The following is a 17,966-nucleotide window of genomic DNA, read 5'->3' as shown; positions in this document are numbered from 1 at the left end:
TCTTGATGGGTGCCTTGATGGACTGGAATTGTTTTTAGACCTTACCTTAAAGCACATTAATCTTTCTCCATCCTGCTTTCAATCTGAATGAATAAACCATATCATAGCTCCAGGAATCTACTCTCTCCACCATCTTGCATTCTTGCTCCATCACCCCCTTGCCTCTCAGGAGCTGCCGGTCTGGCTGAATGCAGGCTGCATTGGGAGCTGTGCGTGGGAGCCAGAAGGGAAGTACTGGCTCCCATGAACAGGCCTCCAGGGAGTCAGCACGTCCTGTAGGCCACCATTGGAGTAATGTTATTGTGCCAGCCTTTTTGCTGGCAGAACTTCAGGCTGGATTGGTACTTGTGGGAGCACTCTGAGGGGACTTAGATGCTGTGTAAGTCCTCCCTGCAGCTCCTCCCCCACAGCTCCTCCCGCACCACACCCCTGGAACACCCCCTTTCAGAGCTAGTGCCAGCTTCCAACATCTCCATCTGCTGGGCTGGCTGTCTCTGGCAGACCCCCAGCAGTGCTGGCAGGCTCCCAGCACTTCAGCTCAGCCAGGATGGGGGGTTTCTGCTGGTGGAGCCCGGAGTAGTCTGTCAGCACTGGGAGCCTGCCAGCTCAGCTAGGGGTCCACCACATCCAGCTTCCCCCAGCCTAGCATAAACTCAAGTTGGACAGCTCCCTAAACCATGGTTTGTTTTCTGCCAACACACCATGATGTTTATTGATATGAAGCCATGGTTTGTTGTTGGCTTACAAATCATGAATTGTTTTAACTACAGTTTGGTGTTTATGTCTGAACCAAACACCCTTGCTTAATCATGGCTTGCTTAGCCACCCCAAATGCTTGTCAAGCTGTACAGGCATGAGACAAACAAAACTTTGGGGAAACAAGCCGTGACTTGTTTGCTCATCTATTAGATGACTTGTGCTCTATTAAACAAACCATGATTTAGCATTATGTGTGAACACATCCATAGTCTGGATTTTCTGCATGAGGAGGAGTAGGGAAGGTACTTTGGATGTCTTATCAGTAAATCCTGTTTTGCTTTTCCATTGACAGTAATGGTCTTCTGCTCCTCAGCTAAGACCATACTTACCAGAGCTATTTAATTCTGGCTCTTGTCATGTCAGCACAATATAGCAGTGAATACAGTTTATTAGTGGTCACACAGAACAGTATCCACACATCTCCACTTATTATGTAGAGAATTATTTAGCATATTTAATTCCTGAAACTAGAAAATTATTTTAGTCATTGTATCATTAGGGGTAGCCCTGAAGCTCTAATTTCTAATTCCCAATGACTTTTACGTAGCAACCTTTTAACATATAAGTCACTGGTAAATTAAACCTGAATTTAGCTAAAATAAAGGTCACCTGCAATATTAACTATTACCAAACTTGTGGAAATCCAATTATTTCATTATTGCTTGCTGCACTCTATAAAAATTTACAAGATCTAGCTCTGAGAGTTGTGTTTTTTATTAGCATTGGGATAGCAACAAGACAAATATCTTAGATGGTGGCTATATTTAATGCTGCAATATAATTTGGCTTCCCAGCACCAAAACTGTAATCTGAGATTTTGGCTTGTCATGCTGTTAGAATTTATAAGGTATTTTTAATACAGAAATTTAATACAGAATTTTAATACAGAAATTACATGTAAGGAAAATTGCTGAGGAGCTTGAAGAGATAAATTGAATTGTAATATTTTCTATCCTATTTGGTTGTCCAATATTTCTTACTATGTGTTCCAGGAAAAAATGATGTACAATACAGGAATCAAGAACTACATGGTTCCTAATAAACTGGCATATTTTGTAAAATTGGCAGGCTACAAGTAAAGGGCACCTCATTAAATAAACGAGCTATCCTCATTAAATAAACGAGCTATTTATTAAGGGTACAGTAAATAATGAATTGTAGATAAGGAGTTACGGGTAATTATCCACAGTGAATTCAAGGGATCTGCTTTTTAAAAACATTCAGCTGAGAAAACAGGAAAATACAGAAAAGAAAGAGTAATACATTCCTTGCATTACTAATATTATTTTGCCAGGAAAGGAGACATTTTTACTGGAATTGGTGACCTTTGCTGATTTAATGCTACAAGTTCCCCTCTCCAGTGTAGGCTATATTATACAAACAACTTCATAAAACACTTCAGAAAAGGCTCAGCAGACATCCTAATAAGTGCAGACTGCCACAGTAAACTTTCCAAGGCCAGATTTATAATTACCATGAACTACAGCATAACTGACACCATAAATGATCAGACGTACAACATATTCCATGAACATGTATGCAACCAGTGCTGGCTCCAGATTTTAGCTAACTCTGGATCTGGATCTGGATCGTGTCCTGAGTAGATCCACCTTGTCCTTATTACTGTCATAAGGGTTCATTTTCTTGCCCTTTCCCTCTGAGCCCAATTTGCACCAACAGATGGAGGAGGCAAGGCAGGTAGAAGTCGGTGCCATCAGAAAGGACATATGAGCAAGCAGCAACAGTTAGGAAGAGCAGCAGGTGGCAAAGGTCTCCAGAGGTTGGCAGCAGATCCCATCCTGTGACTTGGACCTTAGCAGGTGTCCAGTGATGCAGTTCCCTGACTCCAGCCCTGCATGCACTGATAATCAAAGTGTTAACCCTCTTTCCATCCAGACTCCCATGTTACTGACAAGTATAGGGGAATGTTCTGGTTTGGGGAAAACCATTCACAGTCTCAACTTTCATTTTATTTTGTTGAGCTCTAAAACTATGAGTGGATTCCTGAAGATCAAATCACATTGATTGGAGTAAATTCTGTGGAGGAAAGGGGATGTTTGAAATGTCTCTCAAACTGCAGAAAAATGTCACAACATCACAATTACCCTGTTATGCTTGGGAACATAAAGTTGCATACCATTTGATGTAATGCTGCAATTCAAAGCTACACTAAATACTAAGATAATCATAGGTGAAACACATCCCTGGAACAGTATGGAATTTACTGCTGCTTGGGTATAATTGTGCAAGAAGCTTTTTAAAAATGGTGAAAAAGGTTTTCTGTCAGATTGAGCTGATAGATGGGACCTGTTTGATGCTGCTCAAAAGCGTGGGAGTCAAAGGCAAATCCCACAACAGACCAGTTAGTGAGTGCAATCTCATTTAAAACTTATATTGAAATATATGTTGCTTTTGGAAGAAAAAAAGAAAGAAAAATGTTCTAAAAAGGAATAAGGTTTTCAAGGATCCTGCTGCGCTGATGAACTAAAAGTTGTTGCTTAGTTGTTGCTGTATAAAACTTCATTTCAGTATGTGGGATGTACATTATTGCCTAATCTTTTCCCTGTCGAGCTCAGGGCAGCAGTTTATGGATTATTCCACTATGTGCGTATGTTAGCATTAACAGGACTGGTGTCTGCATTATTGGGCAGCTGCTGACTGTCCATGTACCAGGAGGGCAACTGCCAGTCACACACAAGTCACATAAGAGCATGTGCATGCCTGCACAATCTTAATTTTTGCTTCTGTAATGAGTCAAATACATCAAGTACCATCATGAGGAAGCAAGGGGGAAATGGCATTAATCAGTGATCTCAGATATATCGGCATAAAGAGACTTGAGATGCAGCAAGGCAAGATGGATTTAGCAGGAACAGGAGCACCTGTTCTCATGAGGTGAGAAAGGAATCTGGTGCCAGAACGGAGGGGCTGGCCCAGACAAGCACCAGTTGCGTATGAAGGAGCTGCTTGTCCATGAGTTGTAGGCATTCCCTGTACTGCCTGGTTACTGTAGCTGACTGTGAGTCTATAGGGTACAGGAATCCTGTAGCTCTCCAGATTTTGTTGGATTCCAGTTCATCATCCTTAACCTTTGGCCATACTGGCTGTTGCTGGAGGGACTTGGGGTTCAACAGCATCTGAAGGGTCACAGTTTCCTCATTAATGGTGTATAGATACACAATGATTTGCCCAAGATCACCAAATATGCTTCATGGTTGGACGATGCTTTAGAATCCGGTTTCTCTGATCCAGGTCTAAAAATCTGTACACATGCTTATACTGTGATCTCATTTGAATCTGCTGTGGTTCAAATCCCATTTCAACTTTGATTTTTACTGCAAAGAGAAGGAGGGAGGGAGCCGCTGAATATGAAATTCCATCAAAGCCCCACTCATTTAATTCTGGCGTTGAGTAAAAAAACTGCTACGATCTCCATAATTTCTATCCAGTTATAAACCAATGGCCTGTAACACCCTCCCAATAATTGCTGGTCAGCCAGCTGTTTCTTGCTGTCTCTCTGGGGCTTTATAAGTGTCACTTTCTGGCTGGTTGCCTTCTTCCTTTGAAGAATAAAAGCAGAAGGTAAGTCTGCTCTCTCCAGTACAAATTACAATCCAGCAAATTTCTACCAGGGTAGATGGTCACCTAACCTTCCATCAGTGTTTCTCTTCCTGGAGTTTGGGTTTTTTTTTTTCTGACAGTGCTGTTGGCTATGAAATGCAGGCTTGTATTTTCTTTTTCTTGTTTATAACATTTTTATTATGTTTTTCTTCCAAGCACAGGATGGTTACTCATATTTTCCTTACAACAAACCTGTAAAGTAGATTAGTCTAAAGCTGAGCAACTGGCCCAAAATGAACTTAATGACTAAGGCAAATTTTACCAAAGCAAATTTGACATACACTAAAAACTACTGTCAGGCAATGGTACTTCCTTACAGTGTTGGAATATTTAGCTGACATGCAAATGACAAGGCAGAATACTTTTTCTGTAAACCTGCATATTGTTTTAAAAAATGTTTATAACAAGAGCTGTTACACCGGAACAGTTGCCAGGGAGGTACATTACTGTGCACCTGGCCTCCCAGCAGCAGGAGGGGAGAGGTGGCAGGGAGGTCAGTTGTGTGCAGGCACACCAGCAGGAGTGTTTTCCCTATGGACCCAGGGTATGGTCTGAAGGAACATGGGGAGGCCACCTTGCTGAAGCTAAGCAGGCCTGGGTCTGATTGGTGTCTGGATGGCAAACTGCCTGGGAATCTCATGTATGCTGCTTTGGGCTCCATGATGAAAGGAAGGCAGGATATCAATGTAAGAAATTGATGTAGATGTATCATCTGCAATGTTATTGAGGGGGGGGCACTCCGAGACTTTTAATATTGTGATTCTAACAAGCAAATGATGTGAATTTTCCTGCTTTAAGAGCACTAATGAAATATGTTGAAAGTATGAGTTATGAAGAAAGTTATTCATGGTCCAGAAATCCTTACTTAGATTCTTTGTAATTGCTTTCCAAATTGCATTTCATTTAAAAAGAAGAATGGAAACAATTGCCGATGAGGCAAAAATTTTAGCCATGTTTTTCTCGTGTATGCAAGCAAAAAAAGTAATTAGATTTCTGTGGTGTAATTGATTTTGTTGCTTTGCTTTTTCCCTTTTCTGAATGTGGGATCAGATGGGGGACAGGGAAATAATAAATTATAATGTATATGTTGCTATGATTTATGTTTCAGCTTATAAATCTTGACTATTTCTTCATTTTCCTAACATAATTAGAGCTGATGCCTTGAATTTATGTGTCTCTCTCTTATGCTGCATTTTGCAGGCTTTACTCTTCAGGACTGTGTTAAGCTGAAAAAGAGGAGAACCGCAAGACACATTTCAATCTGTTTGGACTCCCTGTTTACAGACAAGAGATGGAGATGTCATTAAACACAAAAGGGATCACTGTGTGCCTGCTTCTCTTTGTATTAAGTTTGGCAGCAGCTACTGAAATACCGCTTTCTGGTAAGTTGTAGCTATTTACTGAATGTTCTCCTACAACAGAACAGATTAAATCCTGCCGACGTGCTGTTTCCACTTTGAGCTTTGATATCAATTCTCAAAAGGTCTAGTGTGGCCTTTTGGGAATTCATATGTGATAGAAATGTAAGTTTGATTTCATCTCTCGATTGGCTCATGCAGAGCAGTAAACATGTGCAAATAGCTCATAGTCGTCCATGTCGCTTATGCATCACCAAAAAAAAAAAAAAAGAGGACACAGATTTGCATAATGTATGGATGCAAATTTAGAAATGGTTACTATAATTTATATAGTAATATAATGAATCTCACTGACCATGGGGCACATGTGCCTGCTTCAGTCTGCTATCCAGGTGCTAACTGTTGATAGACAACTTCTTTATCTTTCAACTGGACTTGGGCAAGACAGCCCTTCAGACAGAGAATGCCTTCAGATAGAGGACTGTCCTCTGATAGCTTTTCAAATAGACAACTGTCTTCAGTAAAATAGGACAGCTCATCACTTCACAGTGAACCCACTTAAAATTTGTTTGGTATCCTAATATAACATAAAATCCAAGGTTAATACGCATGCTAAAAATTAATTATATAACCCAGATGTTGAGCATTCAGCCCAGAAAGAATTGTCAGAAAAATAAATGCTATGTATGTCTAGGACCTGGGAAACTCCAGTGATTGTTATGCCCTGTCTGGTTTGCAAAAATAAGGGTATTTACTGCTTGTGAAGGTGAGAGGGCACAATAGACAAAAGCTCCTTGGGGAGCTTTTGAGACCCTTTGCAATATATACCTGGATTGACCTGAAATGGATTGCATTTGTTAGGTTTTGTGTTGTTGTCAGTCTCTGGTACGGCTGAGCTCTGAGTCAGAACTTGGAGCCTCAATTTTCTTGGGGGGGGGGAGAAGTGAGTTGGAAGTAAGAAACCCTCCCCTAGTTTACCATATTTTGTTGTATCTCCACTAAAATGCCTCAGAATATTCACCAGCATACTTATCATCTGTTCCTACCCACTGTGAGCCTGCATGTTGTGATTCAATTATTTACATACTTGGCCAAATTAATCCAAACAAATTACCACAACCTGAACAACCAGCCATACTGAGAAGGAGTAACAAACCACATCCCCTGGACATTCAGGCAAACATTTCTGTTGGACTCTCACTGTGACCAGCTATTCCAGCACTGCACCATGTTGAAGTGAGTGGGCAGGTTCCTGTCTTCCAAATCACTGCTAAAAGGAGACATGTGTGCTTTCATTTAATGGTTCAATATTCCTCCCCAAGCGTGAGGGCCTTGCTAGTAAGCACCTCATATCAGAGTCATGCTCCATCCCAGCTACTGAGCGGTGGCAAAGCTGCAAGACACACGTATCATAGGTTGGGGAGTGCTGTTCTGTATAATTTTGATTCACAGTGCCATACTTAGATTCAGAGTGCACTCTTGTAATGTATACAACCACTGAGAATAGAAAAAATGTAGCTCTGTTTTACAGAGAACAGTTTCAGCAGGTAATTCGAATATGATTCTGAAGAACGAATTATTTTTTTCGGTCTTCAGTCGCTAAGAGAATGATTTTTTTTTCCAGATCACATTCAAATTCCCTGATAAACCACATATTTGGAATTCTAGCCTACCTATTCCCAGACTATTTGACTTTTCTTTGACCCTACGTATCCATTTGATTCTTAATTTCTGTTAATGAAGCTTTTTATGGTTTTAATAAACATGAATTATGTTTGGCTCTAAACAAGCTGGGCAAAGCATAGTGCCATTGGAGGTGTAGAAGATGAGATACCATATGGTGCAGCAAGATACCACATTCCATGAGTTTTCTGGTTCACTGGACTTAAAGTGTTTCTAGCCAGTACCCTAATATTCATCCCTGTAATTTATAACAAAGCGGTAATTCTATTATGGTCAATTACTCTTCAGGGCACAATTTCCATTTTTATAGTTTGGTTATGTGGAGATTCACAACACTTTAATTTCTTCAGGGTAATAAAAAAAAGTAAATCCATGAAATTAGATGATTTGCATAGTAGTGAGGCCCAGTCATCCTACCATTGAGAGCACATGGTTCTGAATGATGATGGTAACTGAGGGATTTATGATGGTATCCTGAGTAATAGGGGGACTTAGGTCAGGTAATACTATCTCTTGTTTAAATATCTATATGTTTAAAAACCAATAATGGCTTTATTTGTAGGTGTTTTTTTAAAAAAAAGTAAATTACAGTTAATGTGCATATAATATAAGAATATAACAGAATGAAGAAGAAAATTTACACCCCCTGTAATAATGGAAATAGGCTTTATACTACAGTGTCTTGTTTCATTTAACTCTAGTTACTTGTTCCTACTGAGTTCCTTGGAGCTATATGGCAAACTAAAAGAAATAGGTCTTGGCTTGTATTATTTATAGGGATGTTTAAGGAATTCCATCTTTGTGAATTCCAGTACTGATCCACCACTTCTAATGTGTAAAATGGATCTTAGTTGTCCACCAGTATTCATACTCTATTTATTTCAACAGTTTATCTACTGCTTAACACTTGAGTTTCTTAGAGATGTGCAGTGGAGTTGCAGAAGAGATACAAAAGATAATCAGTTAAAATTAATCATAAAATCAGAAAACCTTACTGAAAATGCCTGCTGAAATTTTAAAAAAAGTCTTCACCAAGTACCTGGAGCTCAGGAGGGAGGTGGCCTGCTGAATCTCAGCTGGGAGGGAGTTCCACATAATTGGGCCCACGGTACTGGTTCCTGGTGGATATGAACCATGCATCTGAGCCATGGGGTATCACTAACAGTGAGTCCTGCAAATAAATCAGTGATTAGGTGGGATAGAAGGAATCCTCAATATTCCAATGCAGTTCTTGGTCCTCCCCCCCCCCAAAAATAGTTGTATCAACATATGTTTAAATAGAACTGTAAGAATTCTCTAATTGTGATTGGTATATGGATGTATATGGGTTGTTCTTTCCATGTGCTTTATTTGACCATATGCCCTATTTCTGTTTCAGTACCACAGCTCCCAACAATCACAGAACAACCAACTGATCAAGTTGCATTCCCTTTTGATGAAGAGTTTACAATCAAGTGTGAAGCTAAAGGGAATCCACATCCAAAGTAAGTTTGCAAAACCTGTAGGAGCGAATAGTAATGTGCTCCCTGCCTGCTGAAGTGTGGGTGGGAGAGAATTTGAAGGCACCAGTGGAGGCAAGACGAGGCATGTTACTATAGTGTGCATACATGTTACACCAATGTGGATCTGAGGGGTGGGGCGTGAGGTAAAAAGCTTATAATGACTCTTGGCCCAGCCTCTTTAGTTCTTTGGTGTCTGCCCTCCTTCCCTGTAGTGCAGTGCAATTTTGCAAGCACTTTGGGGCCAAGATGGAAATTTTGGCTTGCAGGCAGAGTTAGCCTATACTTGCAGGAATTTTTCCCCCTACTCTGCACTGCACCATTTGTGGGAAATTTATTGCTTTCAAGTAGTGCTGTCATTACTGAACACCAAAGTCAGGATCATTCAGACCATGGTATTCCCGATCTCTATGTATGGATGTGAAAGTTGGACAGTGAAAAAAGCGGATAAGAGAAAAATCAACTCATTTGAAATGTGGTGCTGGAGGAGAGCTTTGCGCATACCATGGACTGTGAAAAAGAGAAATAACTGGGTGTTAGAACAAATTAAACCAAAACTGTCACTAGAAGCTAAAATGATGAAACTGAGGTTATCCTACTTTGGACACATCATGAGAAAACAGGATTCACTAGAAAAGACAATAATGCTGGGAAAAACAGAAGGAAGTAGAAAAAGAGGAAGGGAGTAGAAAAAGAGATGGATTAATTCCATAAAGGAAGCCACAGACCTAAACTTACAAGATCTGAACAGGGTGCTTCATGGCAGATGCTCTTGGAGGTCATTGATTCATAGGGTCGCCATAAGTCGCAATCGACTTGAAGGCACATAACAACAACAACAAAGTGCTGTCAGATCTCTTGACTGTTTTTCAAGCTTAAAAGCATAGTTCCATTTTTTATTGGATCAGCAATGAGATGTGTTGTGTCTAATCCCTTCCACCACACTATCCCGCTCTTGTTCCAATTGTCACTGGCCCTGGCGCACTGAGCCAATTCAGACAGAACAACCTTAGCTTAATAAACACTGTTGATGTTTGCATAATCTTGTCACTGATCCCAATTTCATGTTCTGTTTTGTACTAGTGAGAGAATAAACCACCGGTTTCTGGTTTGAATGTAATGGGAATTGTGGTTTAAACAAACCATTATAGAAGTGCCAAAGCCAGTGCATGAGAGGAGAGGGCAGAACATGGGCATGACATACATTCTTGGCTTAATAAATCATGGTGTGTTAGGCTGAGATTGTTTGAATCACCCCTGAGTTTCCTATTTGGGAAAGACCTGGTGGCTACTGCAAGCATAATGCTGTGATTTACTGTGTGCACCCTTAGCAAATTATATGAAGTGTATAATAGCAATCAGATTGTGGCAGCTGTCTATATGCCTTTTGCATGGTTTTGTCTTTTGCATGTGTACACACGCACATGAGTATGCACATACACACAGCCTTTATAATAGGAGGTCTTAGGAAAATTCCAACAATGAGATTGTTTCTGCAAACTTATTAAAATCATTTATAACAATGAAATATAGTATAATGTTATGACACTGTTTGCATATTATGAGGATTACAAATTCAGTCATCCACAGCGTAAGCAGATTTTAACATACAGTGTTAATAAAACTACAGTAATTGTGAACAGAGATGTAACATTCTCTAGGGTGATGAAGGAAAACCTATTATTCTCCTGATCTGACTTTTCAGAGACTCAGACCTGATAAAACACAGACCATTACTGTAGAGCAATTTTCTGTCTGATTTATCTTCCACCTCATCTTTTTTTCTCATTTTCTTTCACCTCTTAGAGAGTATAGCTTCACATCCTTCCTATTAGAAACCCACAACTGACTACTGATCTTAGGATGTTGTGGTGACAGTCTTCTGTTAAGGATATCTGGATTCATATTTGAAGAAATCCTGGAGGAAAGAGGGTCTTTAGCAGTGGGTCACAAATCCCTCCTCTCAGCCATTTCTGAGCTTGCAGCCTACTACAATTACCTATTAAAATCAAGGGAGGAACAATGTCTCACTTGCAGCGGGGGAGATTTGTGAACATTGCTTGTGAGCTCTTGTGAAGCCTTTTGTGATGTTGTGAGCTCTCTCAATGAACAGCCACAAATCCCCAATGGTGTTTATCCAAGTTTTCATCCCCTTCCCCGTCTTACACATAAAGAACTAATGTATCAAAAAGTTTTCAGTCTAGTTTGCTTCCCAACAGACTGTTTTTCTATGTGCAGGGATTTGTATCCCCACCCCTTTGGAAATGTATTCAGACATTCGTTGCACTAATGAATGTCTTGCCGCCCTGGACTCCTGCTGGAAGGAAGGGTGGGATATAAATAAAATAATAAATTAATAAATAAACCAGTCTTTAGTAGTATGTACAGTGCAGGATGCATAAACTATCCTTACATTTCGATTGCTATCTTAGTCAAAGTGAATTATGTGAAACATATCTAGGAACAAAGAGAAATTCTTAGTTCTAGTTGATTAATATAGAGCTGCCTTGAGCCCAATTAAAGAAAAGTGGAATATAAATGTTTTAAATAATTTATTGATAAAACACACATTTCTGCTACTGCTTGAATCTTCACTTCAGTTGATATATTAGTACATTGTGTCGAAGTTCTTCATGGTATACTGTTGTCGTTTCAGCTTTACTTGGAAAAAGGATGGGAAACTATTTGATCTGAGAGGTGATCCAAGGATACTTATGTCCAACAATTCAGGAACGTTTGTTGTTAGAAATCGTGGGAATATATCCATGTTCCAAGGAAGATATCGCTGCAATGCTTCCAACGAGCTAGGAACTGCTATGTCAGAGGAGATAGCACTCGTAGTTCCAGGTGAGCTTTTATTTGTGCTAATTTGATGCATACCCGAAAGAATAAAAATACAATTTGGGCATAATATACTTTTTGGTGTAGTGTTTGCTTTTACTAATGGCCCATAGAATTATCTAGGATTAACAGGAACACTGCCCAGGAGCTCTGAGGAGTTCAAAGTCACAATTGCTTTCTTTTGGAGAAATTGTGCACTTTTCTTAAGGGCTCCCCATACTCTTGTTGAGCTTTGAGTACCCCTTCTGGATTTCACTCTATTCAACCGCTTTCTCCAAGGAGTATTTGAGAACACTTCATATGGAACTTGGTTTACCATCGCTGCACATTCGCTGTACCAGCACAAAACAATATTGGTCTGGCAATAAAGACAAGCAAGAAGAGGTTATGTTGTTTTTTTCCTTGCCCAGATTCATTAGCTAGCTAGCTAGCTAGCTAGTAAAAGAGAGAGGTGAAGACACTGCCCTATGAGGTTTGTAATGTACAATAGATGGATAATACATTGTACAAGATATGGGGGAGGCCAGCTATGTTTTTATTTGCATGGTCTTTATTTCTCTGGTTTCTTTTTAGGAGCACAATAAATCAAACCCATGGTCTTAAGGAATGTTTTGAGGATCAATGTGATTAGTTAAACAGAAATGTGAGAAATTTGATCTTGAGGACAAAGTATATTAAGGACATCCTTGTATTGTGTGACAACACTAGTCATTTTAAGCATGTTCATTAGGGAAGGCCCAATAGTTTGGCGGCAAAGCATCTCCAGCTAGGGCTGGGAATGTCACCTCTTTGAAACCCTGGAGAACTGATGCCAGTTAGTGTGGGCAATACTGAGCTAGATAGACTAATGTTTTGACTCAGTATAAGGCAGCTTCCTACGTTGTGTTTACCATAAGTCTTGAAATTCTCAAGCAGTGTCCTTTTCTAATCCTACTACCTGAGATCCTTTCATTGGAGGTGTCAGGAAATTAAAATCTCACTACACTTAAGGTAATATCTTTGTCGTTGGGTTCAAATGCTACCTCTACTGCATAGCTCCATTTTTGGGTATATTCTCAGAACTGATATCTGACAGGAGCAGATCTTTGAATGCAGGGCACCAACAAGCAGCAGTAAAGTGAGCCGAGAGCAATTTCCAGCAAAAAGCAAGAAGAAGCTGCTTAACTCTTCTCCTTGTCCACAACTTGATTCCTAGGCCTATTATTATTATTATTATTATTATTATTATTATTATTATTATTATTATTATTATAGGCCTGGGGATCAAGTCGTGGACAAGGAGAAAAGTAGTAGTAGTAATAGTAGTATCATTATCATTAACATCATCACAATCATTATCATTATAATCATCATCATCATTACCAAAAGGTCCCAAGGTGAGTCACAACAATATAAAATACAATATTAAAAACAGTTCAAAACAAAGTAAGCTCACAACTAGAGAGGGTCCTAAAAATATATATCCTAAATGTCAAAGGCCAGGATGAAAAGGTGCACCTACAGCATAGGATGAAAGCTGTATAATGAAGGTGCCAGAAACACCTCCATGGGGAGGAAATTCCACAATTTTGGGGCTGCCACAGAGAATGCTGTGTCCTGGGCCACCCCCCAAAACTTCTGAAGGTGGTGGAATGATCAAGAAGGCCCCTTCTGCTAATCTCAACCCCTGAGAGGACCTGTAGGGAAGAAGGCAGTGTTTCAGATATTTGGGGCTGAAGTCATTTAGGGATTTAAACCCTAGGATGAACACTTTAAATTGGGGTTGGCAATGAACTGGCAACCAACACAGCTGTTTTAAAACAGGGGTTATATGTGATCCAAATGGAACCCCGGCCAATTATCTGGCTGCTGCATTTTAGACCAACTGAAGTTTCTGAGTTGTCTTCAAGGGTAGGCCTGCATAGAGTCCATTGCAACAATCCAATCTGGAAATTAACCCGAGCATGGAGTACAGTGGCCAAGTCATCTCTGTCCAAAAGGACCATATCTAGAGAACCAGCCATAGCTGGAAAAAGGCATTCCTAGCCACTGAGGCCACCTTGAGCTTCCAGCAACAAGGTTGAATCCAGGAGAACTCCCAAGTTATGGAACTGATCCTTCTAGGGGAGTCCATTCTGCTCCAGGACAAGCCATCTCCCCATCTCCTGATCTCAGATGTGGGGCACGTAACTTCTCTGTCATCTGGATTCAGCCTCAATTTACTGGCCCACATCCAGCCCATCACGGCCTCCAAGCACTGATCTAACACTTCAACTGCTCTCCCAGTTCAGATGGAACAGACAGATTGAGCTGGGTGTCATCTGCATATTGGTGACATCTCATTCCAGTCTCCTGATGACAGCTCCCCGTGACTTCATATAGATGTTAAATAGAATAGGAGACAAGATGGAGCCCTGAGGGACAGAACAGACAATTCCAATGGCACTGAACAGTAGCTTCCCATAGCTCAGCCAGAATAATTTCTTGTCTTGGAAAAAAGTAAGGAGAAAAGCAGTTTTGGAGAAAGATTCACCATCTTTCCCCACCACTTCTCACCTGTTGCTTTACTTTAGGATTTGTTGGCAGCCCACATTCAGAGATGTAGCTCTGATGACATTACCTGGGGTTCTGTCATCGGTCTTGTCTCCCCAGCTATCCATTGAGAACAGTAATAGGTTATATATGAATTAGGGCAATGTTTCCAAACCTGATGCCTCCCAGACATTTTGGACTACAATTCCCATCAGCCCTGACCATTGTCCATGCTAACTGGGGCTGATAGGAGTTATAGTCTAAACATTTCAAAGGCTCCAAATTGGGAATACTGTCTGAGAGTCACAAACTACATTTATTATAACTTCTGTTATGTTCATACTTTCAAGGGGTGAGTAAGAGCCTGAAGTTACAGAGATAACTCTGTCAAGTCTGGGTTTCTTAATACACTTGTCTTTGAGTCAACAATAAGTGATCATGGAACCTACAGAAGAATCTGTGTCTTTAACAAGTTCATAGTTCCACAGAAAGACAGAGTGACCTGTGAATAACAGAAGACAACAAGAAAAGGTTATGGACCTTTCTGGCCACATATGCATCTTACATTTTAAGGACTATTATACCACTTTAACAGTCATGGCTTCCTCCAAAGAATCATGGGAGATGGAGTTAGTTAAGAAAGCCCCTGCCTGTATGTTTCCGAGCTCAATTCAAGGTGCTGGTTTTAACCTATAAAGCCTTACACAACTTGGGACCACAATACCTGATGGAACGCCTCTCCCGATACGAACCCACCCATACACTACGCTCAACATCAAAGGCCCTCCTCTGGGTGCCTACTCCGAGGGAAGCTCGTAGAATGGTGCAAGGGAGAGGGCCTTCTCAGTGGTGGCCCCCAAATTATGTAATGATCTTTCTGATGAGGTGTGCCTGGCGCCAACACTGTTATCATTTCCGCGCCAGGTCAAGACTTTCCTCTTCTCCCAGGCATTTTAGCATGTGTTTTAAATTGTTTTAATTTGTGTTTTAAATTGTTTTTAAGAGATGTGTTTTTAAATTTGTATATTTGTTTTTAATGTGTTTAGTTATTGTAAACTGCCCAGAGAGCTTTGGCTATGGGGCGGTATATAAATACAATAAATAAATAAATAAATATTCCTCCCACAGAGCTGCAATTCCCAGAGTGGTTTAACAATCAATCCCTCTTCTCAGGGAAGTGGGGGAATTACTGTTCTGTGAGGGGAATCAAGGTCTCCTAACAACTCTCAGCACTCTTAACAAACTACAGTTCCCAGGATTATTTGGGGGAATGCCATGACCATTTAAAGTGGTATAATAGTTCTTTAAATGTAAGGTCCAGATGTGGTCTCTGTGGAATTTCCTGCTGGTGTGGTGTGGTGTGTGTTTTAATAGCATTTTCATCATTATTTGTATTTTGGAAGTTGTTTGGTTCTTTTATTGTTTGTTTGTTTTGTTTTCTTGATTTATTGTATTTATTGTATTTATACATTGCTTGTTTTTTTATCTTTTTGTACACCGCCCAGAGAGCCTTCGGGCTTAGGGCGGTATATAAATAAAATAAAATAAATAAATAAATAAATAAATAACAATACTGGGATAACAGTGTTAGAATCTTGACTGTGTAAATAGTTAGGTGAGTCCTTAGTGATTCTCATTGTGACCTGGTTTGTAAACATCTGGGGTAAATAATCATACGTCTTCTGTATGTGAAATCAACTTGGAACAATAATTTCCTGGCATAGATTTCAAACATCAGCCCCCAAACACCTCGCAAAGTAACAAAGAGTGTGGTTGATTGTATGCATGCATATATTTCACTCCTGTGTAGCATTTGTTGTTTTCTGGGACTTGCTAGCTGTCTTGGATCATGCATTCTCTCTGGGGAATAGGCCAGCAGGCATATTAATATATAAGCCATTTTAAACAGAAGACCCTCAAGAGAACTGAGTTCTCTCAGTGGCAGAAAGTGAACTGATTTAGGTAGATGTTTGATACAGTATTCTTTTCCTCTAGATATTCATTTTATATTCCTTCCATAGTTTTACATAAAACCATAATTGATTATTTAAACACTATATTCAGCAACGTTTTCAGTAGAAAATGTTACAAAAAGTAAAAAACAAAACAAAAATGAGGGGTGAAAGCAGATCCCCCCATCCAAATTCTACACACACACACGCACACTTCCTCCCAGATCAGTTCAAAGTGTGCACAAATGCAAATACAAATACTGCAATTGACAGTACACATATAATGAATTGTATGTGTGTGTGGTGGGGGGATCCTTGCAGCTGTTACTTGCACCTTATAAAGGCTACGGGTGGAAGGTTCTATCAGTTTTGGTCCTCTCTGTTTCTCATTTTTTTCCAATCTTAAATTCAGTTCTCCACATTCTTATAGCAATTTGTGATTAAAAAAAATACTCATGAAAATTCTTCAGAATATTCTTTAGTGCAAGTGTCTCCTACCAACCACATTTCTACAATTTAAATAATGTACAGATTTTTGCAAGCAATTCCTCCTAATATAGTGCAGTTTCACTAATATATTCACTAATATATTCCTTTATATGTATGTTTTCCCCTGGTATATGCATTTTTGTAAACACTGTTTGGTTGGAGAACTGCACTGCCAAATTTGGATACATGTGAATTTCAAATTTGTTGCTGCAAATTGCCATCCTCCTCCCCTGCAGCTGCATTTCACTAAAAACAAAAATGGGAGATCAATCAATCACAGGTCTCCTGCATGATTTGTTATTTGGTTCTCAGCTTCACTTCAGCAAAGGCCAGCTTATATCTGCAGGCTTACTTAGAAACTTAGAAAGTCCCAGAGCAGTTTCACCTTCATTTGTTTCTGGGAACATTTTGATAATTAAAAGGAATCGATTAGGGTTGCCAGATCTCTGGTTTTTGCCTGGAGATTTGGGATTTTAGAGGTCCTCTCTGGGTCTCCAGGTAAGTCATCTTAATCTCCAGACTCTTAGCTTGCATTTTTTTAAAAAAAATAAGTTTCTAGGTGGTCTTGTTCAAGAGATATACACTAAAACATAACCCCCCTGCAACTTCTGTTCACTGCGCTTTCAGGTTTTTAGCCAATAAGTAAAGTCAGGGCTGTGATTGACAAGAGATTTGCTGACCCCCAGGCAATAGCTAGAACCCATTGCAAATCTTGAAAACAGTTTCCTTTTCCTGTTTGTCTGCACATCAGAAGTTGAATGAATGTATATGTTATACTTTTCTAATTATAAGTAGTCAAACAAGCTTAAATTTTACTGGGCTGTTGAAGAGGGCAATTTATTTCTCTAATTCATAGCCTATTTTGAAAATCTTCCAGTATGAAATTTTAATCCATTATCCACTTTTCTGGGAGAAAAGCTGCAATGCTAATCCCACCTACCTGGGAGTAAACCCCATTGAATTCAGTAGGGCTTACTTTTGAGTAGACATGGTTAGGCTTGTGCTGTAAATCAATGGGACTTTTGAGTGAACATAGTAAAGGATTGTGTTGTAAATCTTTCTCTCCCCCTCCCCCTTTTTTTAAAGCAACTAGGCAGGGTTTACTTAGAATTATTATTAGAATTAGATTTCCTGCCCTTCACCCAAAGGTTTTATTTGGTAGGAAACTAATACTTTTTAAAATAAAAATGTTCTGCAATGACCAACAAGTTTTGACAATAAACTTTAGGCATGATTCTGAATTTTGGGTTGGG

General features: G+C 39.7%; 1 protein-coding gene across 16 annotated transcripts in view; it reads left to right on the top strand.

Annotated features, from left to right (window-relative positions):
* The window catches only part of CHL1 (cell adhesion molecule L1 like), a 365,024-nt gene that overhangs the window by 218,392 nt on the left and 128,666 nt on the right, over positions 1 to 17,966 (top strand). For all 16 annotated transcript variants that reach the window (XM_061618586.1, XM_061618580.1, XM_061618578.1 and 13 more), the window contains 3 exons: positions 5,581 to 5,762; positions 8,800 to 8,905; positions 11,577 to 11,767. In XM_061618586.1, coding sequence (XP_061474570.1) covers positions 5,672 to 5,762; positions 8,800 to 8,905; positions 11,577 to 11,767 — 388 coding nt within the window. In that variant the 5' untranslated portion in view covers positions 5,581 to 5,671. The remainder of the gene's footprint in view (positions 1 to 5,580; positions 5,763 to 8,799; positions 8,906 to 11,576; positions 11,768 to 17,966) is intronic.

Source organism: Rhineura floridana, chromosome 3 (assembly GCF_030035675.1).
Source record: "Rhineura floridana isolate rRhiFlo1 chromosome 3, rRhiFlo1.hap2, whole genome shotgun sequence".
Taxonomy (NCBI): Eukaryota; Metazoa; Chordata; class Lepidosauria; order Squamata; family Rhineuridae; genus Rhineura; species Rhineura floridana.
This window is presented reverse-complemented; position numbering and strand designations above follow the sequence as displayed.